The 20,527-nt window shown below is 32.9% G+C and overlaps 1 protein-coding gene across 2 annotated transcripts; it reads right to left on the bottom strand.

Annotated features, from left to right (window-relative positions):
• Positions 1-4,606: 4,606 nt before the first annotated feature.
• LOC143045094 (serine/threonine-protein kinase pim-3-like) lies at positions 4,607-19,472 on the bottom strand. 2 transcript variants are annotated; one of them, XM_076217404.1, is made up of 4 exons: positions 19,334-19,472; positions 7,456-7,562; positions 6,819-7,242; positions 4,607-5,905 (listed from the first exon to the last, which is right to left on the bottom strand). In XM_076217404.1, the coding sequence occupies exons 1-4, from the start codon at positions 19,350-19,352 to the stop codon at positions 5,526-5,528; spliced, it is 930 nt and encodes a 309-aa protein (XP_076073519.1). In that variant the 5' UTR covers positions 19,353-19,472; the 3' UTR covers positions 4,607-5,525. The 2 variants fall into 2 exon arrangements, with proteins under 2 accessions (XP_076073519.1, XP_076073510.1); XM_076217395.1 differs by lacking the exon at positions 19,334-19,472 and adding an exon at positions 7,702-7,884.
• Positions 19,473-20,527: the final 1,055 nt, after the last annotated feature.

Below are 20,527 nucleotides of genomic sequence, written 5' to 3'. Positions count from 1 at the left end.
AAGAGGTCAGTCAGGAGAGGCGCACAGTTCGTTCCCATAGGAATTAAACTTAGATGCAGATCATTATAGTTGTAGTCTTGTTCTGAACTCTAAACGTTTCGTTCGATTATTGATTGACATAATTAGACCTAAATTGTCCCTTTGTAAGTCTTTGGTAAATTTTGGACATGCATAGACCAATACTATGAGAAGACACTCAAAATATATTAACTTTAGTGCTTTGTCGGTTGCATCATGTCGACACGCTATTAGGGTATACTGAAGAGGTGTATACTAGTATTTTAAAGAATTACGTGTCAGTTAGCCTTCAAAATGTAGGCGTAAAGCTGAAATTCTAAAGTAACCCTTAAAACTGATAAAAATTACTTAACTGTTGAAACTAATACGGGGATGAAGTAATTTTCAACAGAAAACAAATGGAATTAACTGATAGAATCGCTTATACCAGTAACCCGATCAAAATTCGTTATCCTGACAGGATGTCACTTTAGCTGTATGACATTTTTGTTGTAAATGAATGGGAACTTAGTTTGTGATTTTGCTGTTTGAATCATCATTACTTGTGGAAGATCCTGGATGTCGTTTTTTTCTCAGTCGTGTCAATTTAGAGCCTAAAACAATGTGTGGAAATCTGATGTTTTTGTCGATCGTCAGTTTGCTCTCATTGACGTTTGTATACCCGACTTGTCAATTTATGCATATCGCACAACACACACACGTACAACAATTAGTTATATAAAGCACAAAAAAATAATGTCGTATAAAAAGCAAATGTTTTTAGGTATGTATAACGAAAACACCTTACTATAGTGCAGAGCCCCAAAAATCCAAGAAATTCCGATCGTATCGCTCTTTATGGTAGGTGTTTAAGCTAGTTCTTAGCGCTAATAAAACTGAATATGTATCGGTTTGTTACAAAAGAATGTAAGGGCATCTTAAAAGTTTGTATGTGAGATGTTCGTTTTCATTTTCCACCTTCTCTACTTTCAGGTGTTTAATTTTTACATTTTGGGGTGTAAAGAATTAGAAGAATATGTAGGTGTAAAGAAATCTTTATGGACTTCGTGTTAATTATAATCTCGAGGTTTTGAATGTGTCTTCAATTACTAAAGACGCTTAATAATATTAAAGCTTTTAATCCTGTTGTTACAATTAAATAATTCCCGATTTGTAAAGAAATCCTTGCATGGGATATCCGAAATATTTAGAATATCGACTTTAGAAGGTTTTTTTGTGGCCACTTGGTACAGATTTATAAGAGATTATCTTTGATCTCTATTTTCAGTACAGATCTTGCCGTTTTGTTCACTGTGTTAGCATTTATCATGTTTAACCTGAACAATCCGTCTAAATGTGGGTAAAAGGTTCAAAAATAGATTTATTAATTGCTTTGGGCAAGATACGCGTATACAAATATATTGAAATAAACATTTGAATTCATCAACCATTTTCCCATTCTCTGTTCAAGCTTTTGACAAAAAATATCAGTAGGTGTCTAATATTGATGGCATCTATTCTGAAAGCAGAAAAAAATCTCTAATTCTGCTTCCTCTATCGATTGTATTTTCTGTTACGCAACCGAGAAACTTTCTTTCTGTCAATCATTGATCAGACTTGTGACCTTTTATTCAGCGAGACCATATCACGACTATACTGTATGATCAATACTATTAAACCGTAGTAAAGTGCTGGCAGCTTGCCAAGTAATAGATTACGTATACAAATACGTAGAAAAAAGGGGGTGTACAATTCATGTTTAATTTCAGTTGTTTACCAGGCGTTTTTAGTTAGACGATATCTGCAAGACATTTAGTTGTCATTTATTTATTTAATGGGAAATATATTGAAAATCAATTTAAATTAAAACTTTGCATCATCTTTCTGCTGTTCACGTAGCGTTAGTAAATCAGTCGATCTATATATTGATCGCTGAAAAAATGCGTACATCGTTTCTTATTTATTAAAGATCTGTAATTAGTTTTGTTTTGTTTTTGTATAATCCATGGCAATTTGCCAGTGTTATGTCATAAAGTCTGATATCATATGATCTTGCTGTAAAATTGTATAGCCACAAAAATGTTTTAGTCGAAGAATGCACAGTTATGGGATCTTGTCCAAATTACTAATAGTATTATTGTTTATGTTTTAAATCGTGATAATTCCTATCATGTTATTTTGCAATCTAAAAAGATTGTTTTGTAATAAGTTACAAACATGACCAATAACATTAGTTAAACGTTCAGGAAATTTCCTGAATTGTTTCTGTTTCATAAGAAACGGTATAATGTATCCGGGTTTTTGTATCGAGACACTCGTTGCTTTAGGTAGTTTTGCTGTACAATACAAATGCTATATTTGTTAAATTGAAAATATCATAGAACACCAGTATATCTTTATAATTGTTGATAGTTAATAATTCCTAGTACTTCTGTTTCAGCAGGATTCTCACTAAAGTGAGTGCTCGAATCCTGGACTTGTACACGAATATTTGTATGGAGTAATTGTTCTCTTAACCTTCATGTTCAAAGTTGCACCTAGAATGTTCAATGATATATCAGCTGAACCTATTACCATTCAAAAGCAACAGTTTAAAACCTAATATTAGACTATTATTTGATCTTTTCCTCCTTGTTTGACATATAGACGTTAATAATAAATTGAGGCATTGCTTTTGTTTTCCGTCAGTGACTATTTTGACTTTTCAGGACCATAAAAGAGGATTCCTTAGACTTTTCTACAGATTTTGAGAGAGATATCTGGTCTTGTTTTTTTTTTTTTGATCTTCAATCAACAAAACAACTGGTTTGTTTTGAGCATATACAATGAATCCACCAATAAACTAATACACTAAAACCCCTGTAGAAGAAAGAATTTGTCCTTTGTGCCTATTAGAAGTAGAAGATGAATTTCATTTCATTTTAAAATGTACAAAACTAAATATAATTAGAGACCAATTGTTTTCCAAAATTAGTGAAATAGTTCCATCTTTTTTAAATATGACTAATGAAGCAAGATTTAAATTTTTGTATACGTGTGGTGAGACTGATATAATTAGAATTATTGTTAAATTTATAAGCGACATGTACATTTCTAGAAATGCTTTATTAAGTACTTAATAACTTTGAGGTACCACCTCCTCATATATATATCAATCCTGTAATTTTGGATTTCAAACCAATAAAAATAACTTACTTACTTACCAATAATAAAACTTGAGTGTGTATATTGGAATGATCAGAAAACCATCAACACAATAAAACACGAAAATAAATTTGACAACTTTTTTATAATTTTTTTTAGAAATAATATAGACTGTCCTCTGTCAATGTAATTGTGAAAATGTAATCAATGCCATACTAGGTTTTGAAATTTATTGAACTATAATTTCCAACTCAGAACTTTTTTTTCCATTTGTTTCAACTGCTATATTTAAAATAGGTGGAAGAGTTCTGTATAGTTCAAATGAACAGAAAAAACAGTCTCACTTTATATAGTACAAATGTAGAATGGATCATCAGTATGCAGTATCGTTGAAGACAAATAGACCACAATCTCACTTTAATTGGTAGAATGTCCAAACAATGAAATTCTTCAGGTTTTGAAATCTGTTTTGGCCCAACTATTTTCAACTGAGTGATGGAAGTTCATTTTGCCATGCTTTTCAAGTTAACTGAGATTCAAATATGAAGTGAAGAGGGCCTTCATGAGTTATTTTGTGTAATACAAATATACGAGGCTACAGCTGTCTTAATGTGTATAGCAAATAAACAGAACTCATTTTGTGTTGTTCAAGTGTACAGGACTCATATCTCATTCTACAAAAGTAGAGTATGAAATTGAAATTTTGTTGAGGTACTCATATTTTTTAGATCAGTCTCATTTTGATCAATAAAAATGTACATAGGATACAGATATTCAATTTTTGTCTGGTGCAAATGTATATACATTTTGGTACCTGAAGTTGTCATATTGGCACATATACCACATCTCCTTATTTTATATAGAGTAGCACCGTATTAGCATAATCCAAATAAACATACAGATACAAATGTACATGTATTTTATCATATAGGATTGTTCCTTGTAGTAGTAATAGTCTTATTTAAAAATCTACATGTATAGTATAATTGTAGATGATCAGCGTCTAGTTTTGAATTGTGTACTGTATACATGTCCATTATGTATGATCAGCGTCTAGTTTTAAGTTGTGTACTGTATACATGTACATTATGTATGATCAGCGTCTTGTTTTGAATTGTGTACTGTATACATGTCCATTATGTATGATCAGCGTCTAGTTTTGAGTTGTGTACTGTATACATGTCCATTATGTATGATCAGCGTCTAGTTTTGAATTGTGTACTATATGCATGTACATTATGTATGATCAGCATCTAGTTTTGAGTTGTGTACTGTATACATTTGTACATGTACATTATGTATGATCAGCGTCTAGTTTTTAATTGTGTTCTATATACATGTATGAAGGATGACATCTCCTTTTCTTTTGCATTTCACATGAAAACTGTCTATTGAAGTACAAATGTACACAAAATTGTAGTCTTACTTCATTTTGTACTTGTAAAAACATGAACAGTAACAAAAATTAATATTTATACTTTTATTTTTCAAATCTTTAGGATCCTTCCATTTCTCTTTTTCTTTATAAAAATAAGTTATATACATTACAAACAAACACAAAGGATTTCTCCCAAATAAATTAGACACACCTTACTAAGCTGCTTATAAGCAACACACAAACCTACTCTCACATCCATCATTATCATTCTGAACAATTTTTTAAAATGGCTCTTTGCTCATGCATCCATCTCCTATTATACCTCAGTTTTAACATGCACACATAGTCTTACACACGGCAAAATTCTGCCAATAAATATATGATTTTATATTTACAAAATGAATGATTAATGATTTGAAAAATTCGTAAAAATGATTTAAAGAGAACTTTTCTGGCAGGCAAAATCTTGTATAATTGTTGCATAAATTACAAATTTTAAAATGCAGATCCAGATTTATATAAATCTGTTAAAAATAAATTGGTAAATGTTAGTTTAGTGCCAAATTACTACATAGGAGTTAGTAAGACTCCAAGTTGTTTCTAAAATCAATGTGAATGTTAAATACTACAGTAGTACACATTATATATTATCAAGAAACTTAGTTTCTCCGTTGTAAAATCTACTCAAATGGTCTCTCTATGGTATAAACCAAGTCGTAATTTTTAGCACCAGTTTATACAAAATTGAATTTACACTTATTGACAACAAAAGTACAAATGTTTCACATGCATTGAAATGGCAGTGGCAAATAAGTTCTCAGAACTTATATCATAAATAAATAAATAAAACAAGTCCTATGAGCATGTCCTCTTTGAATAGCACAATAAAATTATGCCAGACTTTGGCAAATTGTTTGATTAATCCCTGAGCATTGGAATGAGTAAGTTTATTGCATTTTTCTGTTGCACAGAATATTGACTAAATCTATTCTGTTATAAGGTTTCGTCACACACTTTCTTGGCTACTCATTGAAACAGTGTCTACAGAATTTCCATGCTGGCAAGAACTATTGTTATTATTTCCATGTAAACTAAGTTTCTCAACTGGCAACTGTGGAGTTGCTAACCATGAATGATTTAAAATGTCTTCAAAAGATGGCCTATCTGATGGACGAATTGCTAAACACTTTTTAATTAAGTCTTTCACATCATGTGATAATCTTCCCCTAAATGATACTTCTGCTCTCATGATTTGTTCATCTTGTTCAAATGGAATATCTCCACAAACTAAGTCAAATAATAAAATTCCCAAAGACCACACTGTTGCTGATCTTCCATGGTACCGATGGTGTTTTATCCATTCAGGAGGACTGTACACTCTTGTACCTTAAAAATAAAGATATGACAATTAAGAATAAGCTCTAACTTTTCTAATGCATTTCTTTACAGAATTAACAATTAAAATTAAGCTCTAACTTTATTATGAATTTCTATACATAATTTAAGTTTTATATGTTTTTATTATTTAGTCTCAATTTTTGTCATCAATCAACTAAATTCTTACTGCCTAAAATGAAGTGATGTGTGAAGTGTTGTCACAACTCATCCTTTACATTTAAATACTTAAGTAAAGGACACACCTGAATGTCACAATGAAAGGACATATGGTCATAAGAAAGCCTGACAGATGATCAACTTTTTAATATATTAATACCCTTAATGTAATTTGTGTTAGAAAATTTTACTAATTACCCCATTTATTCATATCTAATAGCCAAAGTATTGATTTAAAAAACTCAGGTAAATGTTTTGACATGCATGACTGATCACAGGTATGCAAGGAGTTCTTGTGAACCAACTTCAAAATGTCCCACATAATCAATCCTACAGTTGACTTGTTACAAATTATAAAAGCATTTAATTTTAGGTTGATAGCAACCAGTCATATTTTTTTGGCTAATGCTACCAATATAATAAGCCAATATCATAACTTGTTATGCACTGTAATTTAAACCTAGTTGTTAACTTTGTGTAAACAATGTATGCTATGTATGTTTTGCTACTGAATATATGAATCATTGCCAAGTTATGCTGAGACACATGTGTGATCATTTATGCTGATATTTTCAGCAGCAGCAACTGTGTAATTGATATGTTTTGCCAGCCAATGTAAAGCATTCTTAGCATCTCCCATATTGGGATCAATTAATATGTGTAGGTGGATGAACTTTTGTATTAAATCAAATACTCAATATTCCTACAACACTACAACAAAATGCAATCTATTAAAGATGCTCACCATCAAATGTCACATAAACTGTATCTTTGAGCAATGTACCAGATCCAAAGTCAATTATTTTCAGTTCACCAGTTTTCAAATCCACTAAAATATTTTCATCTTTAATGTCTCGGTGTACAACACCTGATCTATGAACATTATATAGAGTTTCTACAATTTGTCTAAAGAACACTTTGCTGGTTTCTTCATTAACAGCGCCTTTTTCTGTGATATAGTCAAATAAGTCTTGAACATGCTCTGGTCGTTCCATCACTATAACATAACTGTGAGCACTATTGTTTTTCACTTCATACCAATCTAACATTTTAATACATCCAGAAACATGAGAAACTTTTTTCAAGAGAATAATTTCCATTGGTATATTATGTCCATTATGAAGTCCCCATTCAGTCACTTTATTTTTGTTGATTAATTTAACCGCAACCTGAAAGATATATACAAATTTGTTAACAACAGTACAATGTTTTCATGTTTCAAATATAAACATTTTAAGTAATGTGTTTTATTTTCTCTTTTTTCATTTTTAATTAGTTTTTACAAGAAGGGTATAGATGTCTAAAGAAATAAATGTTTTCTATTATGAAATTTGTTGTAAAAGTTAAAAACAAGGAAACAAAATTCTCTATTTTATACTTACAGGTAGACCATCACTTCTCCTTGTGCCTCCATAAACTGTTCCAAAACCACCACTTCCCAGCTGTGCACCAACATTATATGTTTTATTGAGCTCTTCTTTTCCTTTTACTGAAAAAACAAGATAGACTTGTAAAAATATGAGTCTAACATAATGTATAAACAACAAAGTAACGTGGCATCAAGTAAAGATGTAATGTATAAACTCGCCATATTTCACTGCAATTTAGAAAAGTAAATTCAAACTTACTTTGCTCTTTCTTTTCTCCCGGGTTGTTATTATTAAACAACTTTCTTCCCAACATGATGATATTTGAATATATCTCTTATTTATCAACCACTAGTATCCTTAAAGTATTAGGTATTCACTAAGCAAATCTCAAAAAGACATCCCTGTTGACACGACAGAATATACAAATGTTATGAGTTTCCGAAGTTGTGTGTATAGTATTAACGTTAACTATCAATGTGCTATAATCAGGACACGATTCATGCGCTAAGGCACATCCCACTTGGAGAGATGCCAGATTTGTGTTTTGAAAAAGTCTCTTGAAATATTTTATAATTTATATCATGACAATCTCTTACAAAATGCTGAATTTACTATCCCGAGCTACGAAAATATTATAAGCGAGGTATAAGTAATATAAAATTGAATGCAGACAGAGAACTATATTGCGTTGTAGTGATATGTCTGATTGAATATGTTATAAATCTGGCCGACTGCCAAATAATAGCTTGCCGCTATTTTTTTACCTACAAATATATTAACCAATCAAAAATACTCCCGCGTTTCTTATCTAGTAACGACCAATCAAAAGCTCCATAGCTTACAATACGCCTCGAAACGTAAACAGAACAGCGTGGTAAGGTGAATGAGTAACGTAAACAAAACATTACAGCGGGATATAAGAGAAAATTCCTAACATATTTTAAAGGCTTTAGTTTTTGAACTAAACGACTGAATCGAAACTGAATAAATCTATTTAAAGACAATATCTTTTACACTTTTTCTATGTTAACCATAATTTTTACAACAAATATTACACACTGACATGCAGGAAAACACCGAGCTAAAATGATGTGGGGGTCAGCTTATATTATACATGTAAATAATATATTTCATGCAATTCTCTTTACTTGTTTGTTCATTTATTGATGTATATATATGTATGTATATATAACTTGTTCATAAAATAATTAATAAAGAAAGCGCATTCTAACACACTTGTTTCAATATTAAAGTTTAGTATTTTAAGTTTATTCAACTTAACTGAGAACCTTAATTTTAGTCTTTTGGACCAACGATAAAAACTCTAAATACATACATATTTCGTATGTTAGAAAACTTCAGTAATCACACATTTTCAAAATTTCATACTGCTGATTTAATTTTTATATATTGAATGTAATTTTCTGTAAAGCTACATATGACTATGTACATAACGTGTTTGAACGCAGATCATATTTTATTGACATAATTATAAACGCGTCCATTTGGATAGAAATGACCTAAATTTTCAAATAGTAATACCCCAGATAAGAGAAAACATTTAAACAAGCTTCCTGTTCAAAAGAAAAATAGTCCTCATTCCTTCCCAGATTGAAATAGAAATAAAACTTCCCCGTTTCTATTACATAATTGCTGTTGATTTATGAAAAAATACATTGTTATTTTTAGTCAAGATTTGCCTTGAAGGAAAATATTAAATTGATTTAATACAGGAAATATTTACCAGGGGGCAAGAGATATTGTAATATTATTATTTAATATTTAGGCCAAATTGATACTGAAAGGTGTGAACATATTTTTCCTGTTACAAAGAAACTTACACTATTTCACAATTAAAACACATTTCCAAAATACACAAACTAAAAATTAATGTGTGAAAAGAACTTTTGCATTAGAACTACAATATGCTATATAATTAGAACTACAATATGCTATAAAATCGGGTATAAGACTAAATATAAAACTAAAGTCATAACTAAATTCAGTATAAATATATTATATAAATATTGACTATTCAAGGTACCATGAGAATAAGAACCTCGAAAGGAATATTAGTTAATGTAATTATGTAATTATTTCTCGACTATGTCTCAAAGCGAAGAAATATGTTACATGTAACGGGAGATAACTGCTACATAAAACAAAGCAATGCACGATTGGGTTATCTGCCGATAGCAAAAGCGTGGGAGACTTTTTCCTCTCTGACAGACACTTATCAATCTCATGAAAAACCGAGAAATAACTATATACATTTATTATTTTTTTCACTTACAAGTCAATTGCTGGAAGATCTTCAATTATAAACTGAGTCGACACTTCTCGCTTTAGTATATTGCTTCATTCTTTGCCTTTGATAGTAATTCAATGACCGACAAATTAAAACCACTGTTTCTATTTTCTCACCTTTTGATTGTTCCAATCAAGAAATGGAAATAATTGAAAAACACCTCAGTTTTCAAAATTCTCAGGCGTCGATTCTTGTATATTTTGCTTTTAAAAACAAATTGACTAAGAAAAAGTCAATACGAAATTAGAAAAGTAATAGTAGTAATGTCAGTTAATACTCTTTTTTTTGTTGAAATATTGGACATATTGAATATAGCGACTGTTTCAATAATTCTTATGCATGAGCATTTTTGGGTAATGTAATGTATGGCACCTAAGCAATGATTACTTGAGACTTGTTCAATGTTAAAAGGGCATGCGAGTCGATACTATTTGTTTTCTAGTGACGTTCACAAATCAGACAACATTGTGACCGGTCAGAAAGAAATATCGTTTATATGTGATAAAACGATAACAAAATCGTTCTGTAGGCCAGACAGAGTTGTCTCTCTTCCTTTAATGCTAAACATCATATAAAAAAGTAAATTTTGTACATTTACTCAATACTAGTCTATAACGACTGATGTAACGGGAGTCTTATCCATTTAAGATCATTGATGTTATGTGAATAACCGAGTAAAAATGAGTGAAAATAAAACTGGGACGATTCTTTCACCAGGTACATAACTCTAGTTCAAATAATTATGACGTCTGGCAAGGCTATTTTTTTTTTGGGACGCCTTCCTAAAACTTCACTTGTTCACTTTTTACTGAATATGCTCAGCATTGCCCATACATGTATATGTATTAGTTATTTTGAATTATTCTCTCTATTTCGCCATTATAAATGATGTCGAGCAGGCATATTTTGGTGCTATTTACATTTTAAGTTGAGCTGTTGCACAGTTACGTTATAAGGGGAGTAAGCGATAACAAATTGTGCTTTAAGAAAGACAGAGTTACCTCTCTTATTGCAACATTTCGGACTGACATTTTCCTGAATATAATTTGTAACATGAATAGTAATTGAATTTGTCCTTTGTTCTTGAGTGAGATAACTTTTGTTATTTTGAGAGGGTGCAGTGTAAGAATTCATTTTTGTTAGGGGCACTTTCTAATGCCGATCTTGATCACTTTTTATAAGAGTATCAAACGTAGCTTAAACTATATAGTGCTCCTACTTCCATCTTCTTTTATTAACAAACCCCCCCAAAAAAACAATCAAATGGGCCGGAACTGCCCCCTAATCAGGATGTGGAAGTTGTCAACATAGAAATGAATGCAATGAAGTCTCATTTGCACCGAATCGCGTCAACATATTGCACATTTCTTTCCCTTGCAATACTTTTACATCCTCACGAAAATGAACAAAAGGGCAACAAGACCTCAAAGATCGACATAAACTATCGACTTCTTATTAGCCGATGCCTTATAAGACCCCCTTCCCCAATAAAGAAAATTGAGCATTTGTCATCAGACTTATAGTCAAACGAAACAAATTCTTATCAAACGCCAGACTAGTGATTCGATGGTATCCCACGACCAGAATCCTTCATTGTCATTGTATTCCTTGTTAATGCGTAAGATAAATGACTAGTGATTCGATGGTATCCCACGACCAGAATCCTTCATTGCCATTGTATTCCTTGTTAATGCGTAAGATAAATTATCACAGATATTTGTTCGTTTCTAAGGTATCTTAATAATTTGAACGTAGTTTTATGTACTACAAAACACTGACTGAATAAGCATTTTACCAATTTCACATCACGACTCTAATAATTCGGAAGATTGGCAAATTAAAAATCTCCAATCAAAACGTGGGGTGGCGTTGTCATGTTAACACAACGTAGGGACCCCAACACTAGAACCAGTTTGAATTTGAAAATAATTCGGCCACTTCATATGCATGAAATACACTATGCTTTTATGTAATCATTTCGAATTCGAAGTCACTTCTTTAAAATTGCTAGACACACGTAGGACATTGTAACTGTATAATTTTCTATCATGCCAACATTACCTTAAACTTTTTACTGTATATTATATTAACCCAAGACTCAGATTTGAAAATATGTTGTATACCGAAGTAATACAAGTAATCAATTCATTATTCGATACTGGACCTTAAGCAACCAAAAACCAATCATCATTCGACTACTCGGCGAGTTGATAGTTTTGACCGGTTAAAGGGGTATAATTATAGAACAGTAAATGTCTCATTGCCCAAATACGAATGTGTATAAGAGTTTCCCAAAATGTGGTCGAGGAAAACTTGAGTTAAAGAGTGCAGAAACGAAAATGGGACTAATAGTCGAGGTCAACATCTGAATACAGCAACCTCGGCAAAAGCGAAGACACATGGTCCTAGACTTACCCATCTTGCTACAAACTCTTCATTCAAAGAAAATATATTGCATACCAAATGGAGATTACAGCAAACAATCAACACTAAATATATATATCAACCAATCCATTGATGGCAGAAGCATCAATGCCATCAACATCAGGATCTAGCATTAACTAACCATCATTTAACACAACATCATTCAGCACAGATATATATACCGATCATGACATCTTCACTAAAACCAACTTAAACCAAGCCAGCCATTAAAACGGTTAAGAATATAATATTGAACATCAATTTTCAAAGTCTCAGAAAAAGGAGTATACTACTTGAAGCAATTACAAGTAACGAGCTAACTGAGCTTGACGAAATAATAGACAGTCCGCACGGAAACATAGCTTGATCCCAACATAATATCAAATGAGATCTATAAGACTACTTCCACTATGACACTGAACGACGAGATTGCCCAAACCACGGAGGGGTAACGATGGCAGCTAAACACACATTACAGCTGGGTAACAGACACAGAGCTACTGACTGGCACTATTAACTATTAACCTAGAACGAAAAAAGATAATATACTTATAGGTGCATATTATTGACCACCAGATAAAACAGACGACAAATTTACCTGAATTAAATGAAAGACAAATAAATAAAATCAGAGCAAAACATCAAAAAGATGTATTCCTTATTGGTTGCGATTTTAACTTACCAGATATTAACTGGGCAGAACAAACTATAGACCATCGACAGTATCCTACCAGAACCGACCAGGCGTTCTTAGAACTTGTAGCTGACAACGGGTTAGAAAAAATTGAGGACTTCCCATCGCACAAAGAGAACACCTTAGATTTATTGCTTACTTCACACGCATCATTTAAATCAAGATGCAAACCTTTACCGTCTATAGAAAATAGCGACTGTGGCATCGTCCTCATGGTAAGGTTTGTAAACCACTTATACCTAAACCAGTCTGAAGTAAAATATTCCTATGGAAAAAAGCCGAAATACATAAAAATAAAGGAAGACCTTCAAAACTTCATAACAACTTTCAAAAACATCAAAGACAGAAGCGTTGAGTCATTGTGGCAGGCAATCAAAACAGCCGTACACACAACCATAGAGAAAAGAGTACCATAAAAATGATTCAAGGAAGAAACACTCATCCATGGATTAATACAACTATTAGACGCAAAATAAACCAGAAACAAAAAGCACACAAGAAGCTAGAAAAACTAAAAAGAAAAGAAACAAGGATATGGATACATAAAAGACTACAAGAGGATGTACAGTGGTGGGAATTCAGGCAAGCCAACAAGAAATATATGGAAAAAGTCAGCTCCCACTATAAAGATAACTGAAAATCTTGTCTAATATCAAGAGCAAAGGTCAAGAATGGACAGGTGTTGCACCGTTAAAAAGTAAAATGTGATTTCTACAGAGGCACACCAGCTGACATTCAAAACGACAAATTTCAGTCAGTATTTAGAAAACCTTAATAACCTTTCAAATAAAGGAATAAGTCCATACTTTACCATGAAGGACATACACATTAGCACCAACGAAGTCCACAAACTGTTAAAAACATGAAATCTCATAAAGCTACTGGTCCCGGCTCAATACCGTGTTTTTAGCAGCAGCAGAACAACTTGCTCCTGTACTTACAAAACTTATACAAAACACCATTGAACACTGGCGAAGTAGTGGCGGATCAAAAAAAGGGGGGGGGTCCGGGGGTTGGAACCCCCTTTTTTTTAGACGATCAATGCATTTTAATGGGAGCATATAGTTGGAACCCCGCTTTTTAAAATGGCTTGATTCGCCCCTGCGAAGTCCCGCAAGATTGAAGAGATGCCCATGTAGTTCCCCTTTTTCAAAAAAGACGATAGGCACATATCATCTAATTACAGACCAGTATCTCTAACTTCCATCACATGTAAGGTCTAAGAACATATTGTACATAACACCATGGACCAAATTGACAAAAATATTATACTTACTGATGCACAACACGAATTCCGCAAAAGACGAGCATGCGAATCCCAACCCATCATAACCATCAACGACATTGCATCAAAATTAAAAAGAAACATCAAAGTAGACATCATCCTGCAAGACATTGCAATAGCATTTGACGAGGTACCCTTTCACCGCCTACTACACAGCTGGAAAACTATGGCGTCAACCCCAAAACCAAGAAATGGATAAGCTTCTTCCTACACATCAGAAAGCAGAGTGTAATACTAGAAGAAGCTGTCACCACGAAATTACCAGTACTCTCAGAACAGTCCTTGGACCATAAATGTTCCTGGCCTACATTAACGTCATGCCAGAAACAGCATCTACATCAGAGACCAAATTATTCGTAGATGACAGCCTACTCTTTCGTACCATCACCAACCAAGCAGATAGAGAACTTCTCCAGAAGCATTGGAAGAATGGGAAAAACAATTGGCAGATGAGTTTAAATGCCAAAAAATCCGGTCATAACAATATCACCGAAAAATCGACCAGTGATATAAACAACATACAAACTACACGGCCATACTCTAGACACAATTGAAGCTAGTTAATAACTAGGAATAACCATCAGCAAGTACCTTACCTGGGATAAACACAAAGATAATACATAAGAAAAGGTCATAGAACATTAGGATTTATACGTAGAAATCTCAATGGCTGTACAAAACCTGTAAAGGCAGCTACATATGTATCCATGGTAAGACCTGCAGTGGAATATGCATACACAGTATGGGACCCAACAACCCAAAATAAGATCAAGGCAATAGAACAGGTACAGAAAAGAGCAGGACAATTTGTGAATAACAACTAAACAGATCGAACACCTGGCTGTGTCACAAATACAAATAAAACAGACTACATACTATTCAAGATGCAGCATGATCTTATATTAGACATATATACCGTCATCAATATTTAATCTCAACTGATAACCGGGCCAGAGGTAAACACCGCTTCTACCAAGAAAGAACATGTACAGATGCTTACGGCCAATCTTTCTTCCCGAGGACCATCTCAGGGATTGGAACAACAGTTTCATCGTCCAACGCAGTTGAGGGATTCAGGGCTGGCTTAAAGACATGATCTGAAAGGAGGTAGGTAACACCAGTTGTACATGTACAGTGTTTTAATTGTATTATATTGCGATCGTTTTTAAATGTAAATAGCCAAGAGAGAACTTTCTGTGTGTTTCCGACACTGCGCAAAGTTTTCGCGTGGAACCAATCACATTTAGCTTTGAATCCGGTTCCTTACTGGCCTGGAAGAAGAACACTTTTATCTATAGAAAATCAAGACATTAAACAAATATATACTACAGTTCCCCGATATACATTTTGCCAAGATTATGAGTTGGGACGTGCAGATGGTGGTGACAGGATACCCCTTCCTCTGTTTGGCATCTCGGTCAATAAACTTTACTCAGTACTCTGGAGTACAAAAGTTGTTCTCCAATCACAGTTTTTTATTGGTTTATTACTGAGTCTTGAGAACGATAATCGTTCTCGAAATTTGTAAAACTCCAAGAATCCATCAATGAATTATTTTAAACAACTGTTACTTCAGAAGAACAAAAGTGCACACGCTGAAATGTCTCGCCTTCTTACAAATTATTTCAAGTTGATAGTCATAATATAAAGCTTTCCTATGGAACTACCACATAAACTTAACATGATACAAGAAAAAATGGCCAAGGTCAGAAAAACCAAACTGGAAATACATGTACACCTAACAATCATTTCATTCAATAAATATGTTTTAAATATAGTTGACCTACTTACTGCACATAGTAACTAAGAAAAAAAATTAACCAGAACACATTGATCAATGAATCATGACAATCATGTCAAGGTCAGATGAACCCTGCCAGACAGACATGTACATCGTACAATCATTCCATACAACAAGTATAGTTGACCTATTGCTTGTAGTATATGAAAAAAAAAATTGACAATGAGCAATGAACAATAAAAACGAGGTCAAGGTCAAATAAAATATACCAGACTGACATGCACATCGTAAAATAATTTTATACACCAAATATATGTTAAGTTGACTTATTGCATATAGTATAAGAAAAACAGACCAAACCACAAAAACTTAACTTACACTACTGAACCACGAAAATTAAGTCAAAGTCGCATTACACCTGCCAGTTGGACACTACAGTTATTCCATACACCAAACATTATATAGTATACCTATTGCTCACAGTAGTGAAAATTTATGAACACAGTACAATTATTCCGTACAACAAATATAGTTGACCTATAATTGCTTATAGTTTGAAAAAAAATCATACAAAAAACTTTACATTGAGCAATGAACAGTAAAAACGAGGTCAAGGTCAATTTCAATATTAGAAAAACAGACCAAAGTCCATAACAACAGCTGGAAACCAAGTTGAATTTAAAAAACAAAGATGAAACTTTTTGTTAGAGAAGGTAAACAAAAAAAAAATGTACACATGAATTGTTTACTTCTGTTTAAATAGGCTTTAAAAGATTAATAAAGGTGCATAAATTAGGATTTTATGCATATGATATACATGTTTTTACTTGAATTATTGTATTGAGCTTTCCGAAATTTGTGAACTTTTTAAATTATAAAAAAAACCAGTCGATTGTGACAAGTCCAAATCCAAGTTGATCTTTGTAGGGCATAAGCATAAATTCCGCTGAAGAAAAAAATGAATAGAAAGAAAAACACAGTAATCTTTCTAACGCACTAATTTGCATCTCTGCCCAGACATTAGTTGTGTTGGGGGAAAAGCACAAAAATGGGCAAAAATTGCATCGAAAAGAGAAAGTCGTCGAGTGCAACATGTTATGTTCAGGCGTGTTTGTGTTGACTATTCTTTTTTGAAACATTAACAGCAAACTATTTGACACATACTAGTAGTAAAAAAAAGTTATTTTTTTGTGTGTTATCTAGGGCTATTAGTCTGAAAATCTTCCACGAAATATTAAATTAGAACTTTTTTAAAATGTTTTTAACTTTCGGAAATTCCATCTGGCAACCGATGAGACAATGATTGTACAATTTTGACTGCCTTTGCCCCCGTACTGTCGGGGATGGAAGATTTGAAGATTCTTGCCGCTTTTCGGTTTTATTCAGAGGTAACAAAAATCTGACGCTTGAAATAACCCTTATTATTTTTGTTAAGCTGAACATTTTTTTCTAGATACCGGTACTCTATGCTATTCGGCAAACAAAATGAATGCAAGCAAAAACAAAACTTCAAAGTTTGTACAAATAACTGTCAGTGGACCAGTAGCCTACTCGATCAAAGGACTTTTCTGCTATACAGCTCAATACAAACGTAAAGCAACGGCTTATGTATCTGGATAAACCGAGGGTAAGATCAGTTCTATAGAATACAAATTTGTTTAATGGTACCAATATCGAACCAAACACATAGACCATAGAGAAAATCCATAACAAAACAACAAATTTATCACCCATTGTTATATAAATAAGTTGAGCTAGGCGTCGTTACCACTATGCTTGAATCATTTATCTTGAAGGTACAACCTCGACCACATCCGGTGGCGCCAACACCAAAGACTTTAAGTTGGGTTTCACAACATTGTTGAGGCTCTGATGCCGTCACATTTACACTTGGAACACCAAGACAGAAAGTCAAACAAGACAGGTTTGGGAAGATCCTCATAAATTGGTAATATCCCGATTTATGAGTATTTTAAAACCAAAGACGGATATCAATCTACAGTGAAAAACAAATAAAAATGTGTAATTCATCATTATTAATATCATGGCGCACACATTCATAGAAATGACAACATTTTCCCCGTGAAGACCGTAGTTAAATGAGAACTGAATACAAAGATAATGGCCTCCGAAAGTCCAACGTTTTGAAGGCTATGAACTTTTAGCCAGATGATATTTCAATCATGGTATTTTGGGGCAAAAATGTTGTCATTTACGTGAATGTTTGCATCATACACCATTATACACAGCAAATCTTAAATCCAAAAATTTTATATCTTTACCACTGAAATTGGATTCCTGTTTTAGGGTATATTTGATACCAATAAATGGGATAATTCCCATTTATAAGGATATTCTCCAACCTGAAGAAGGAAATATAAAACGGTCATGCTTAATACAAATTATTGGAACACGTACGTACTTTTCGATGTCAATGTAGACTGGAACAACCAGGAAAGTAGTAAATCTGTGTAAGGACAGGTGTTCAAAAGACTGTGACAACCTCCAGCGTATAAACTAGCTTCTTAGATATGAAATTTGAGCAAACATAGAAATTCGTGATAATGCATACTCAATTTATCAGGCGAATACATAATCGATTGCTTTTGCTAAACTCCGAGTGGCCAATGTTTCGCACATACATATGCATATTCAAGACGGCATGAGACTTCAGAGATTCGGAACATACAAGATCATACAATTTACATTTGAGTTCTCATGACTTCAATCGTCTTATATTAAAGTATTTTTTTTAATTATATTTTACTTTATGTTTATGAATTGTGTTGGTTTTTCAAGCTGATTATATCTTTGGATACGATACAGCCACCGAGTTGGGTTGCAGATCAGTTCAACAAATAAAAATAGTTAAAATACTACTTTATTTGCAAAAATAGTAAAATTACCCAAGCTTTTCATAGTTATCAACCCCAAACAAAGGGACAAGTCAAGGGTATCAACCCCAAACAAAGGGACAAGTCAAGGGTATCAACCCCAAACAAAGGGACAAGTCAAGGGTATCAACCCAAAGCAAAGGGACAAGTCAAGGGTGTGATAATGACAAGTCCAACAGATTCCATATATTTCTGCAGTTGATATCCTGCCTTTCAATTTTTCAGTTATTATTTGGTGTTTCACTGCAATTTTCAACTTTTAAAAATATTTTGAACTCTACAGAGAGATAAAATCATTTCAAAAGTTCATTTTTTTAATTTACACGGAATGCAATCTCTTCTCATTTTTTTTTCATAATGCTTGCACAGTTTAGGATTGAACTTCCAAATAACACTGAAGAGAAAAACTGAAACTTTATATAAAAAAAAACAAAATTTGTATAGCTCGATTTAGCTTATTTGGCCTACTGAGCCAAACTGCCAAAATTCGGAACCTGTTTAATGTTGTACGTACGGCGTATGGTATAATTATGTAGTTACTTACTTCTTGTTGGGCTATCCATTTGATTTATAAAATATCCAAAAAAATATGTCGATTTGTTGAATTCCTTTTTTCCCCGCCAAAATTCATTTATGTTTCGTGACAGTTGATGTGAACTTCTTACGTGTCCTTACATGGACTGTAAAAGTACATTTGACACAAGTACTCTATAAATCACGTGGTACACACTCGTAAAGAACACAATTCACTTTTACCATGGTTCGCTGACTTCACGAAATCGTCGATGAATCAATGGGTTAATTTATATTTCTATAAACGGTGATTTGTGATGAGAAATAATGACAGTGGGACCAAATAGATGGACATGGTTCTAAACTTTGGAGGCACGTACAATGGACTGAGATAAAATATTATCAAATATCTTGCAGAAATGCAAACCGTGCACAAAATTAATATAAGAGGTTTCTCGATGTGTAACTGATGATACGTATCGAACTTGTACGGAGTTCTCATTTAAATGGGCGTATGACATTTGCGCCGATTTTTAAAACTGTCATTGTTTCATTTGCGCCGATTTTTAAAACTGTCATTGTTTCATTTGCGCTGATTTTTAAAACTGTCATTGTTTCATTTGCGCCGATTTCATTTTTTCATTTGCGCCGATTTTTAAAACTGTCATTGTTTCATTTGCGCCGATTTTATATTTGTTCCTTATTACATTTACAGTATATAACATAGGTGAGTAAATACTGGCCATACATATCGGAAGGTCAGTGCAAATGATCGCGAGAAAGGTATACTTATTTTTTCTATACACCTCAATCTTGAATGTCTTTGCAATGATATGTCTGCAATTATTATTAAAAGATGGAACTTTTAAGTGCTGTCCGAAAAACTTTTATCAGTAATATACTTTAAACGGATGTAAAAATGGAAACTACCTCTAATTTACCTTCTTTTACCTTCGAAAGACCTGTAATTTACCTTTAAACAAATCGGCGCAAATGAAAGAAAAAATTGGCGCAAATGAAATGCAGATCGGCGCAAATGCAAAACGCCGATTTAAATATTCATCGTGATAAATAAATAAAAGGAAATTGCAGATAAAATATTTTATACGCGAGTATGCGACGACGTGCTTTAATCATTCGATAAAGGGGAACTAACGGATTTGGTAATCATAGATCATCTTATTGTTAAAAGAATTATATATGAAAGAAGTTATCAAAATATAAA

The sequence above is a fragment of the Mytilus galloprovincialis genome, chromosome 1, assembly GCF_965363235.1.
Source record: "Mytilus galloprovincialis chromosome 1, xbMytGall1.hap1.1, whole genome shotgun sequence".
NCBI classification, from domain to species: domain Eukaryota; kingdom Metazoa; phylum Mollusca; class Bivalvia; order Mytilida; family Mytilidae; genus Mytilus; species Mytilus galloprovincialis.
This window is presented reverse-complemented; position numbering and strand designations above follow the sequence as displayed.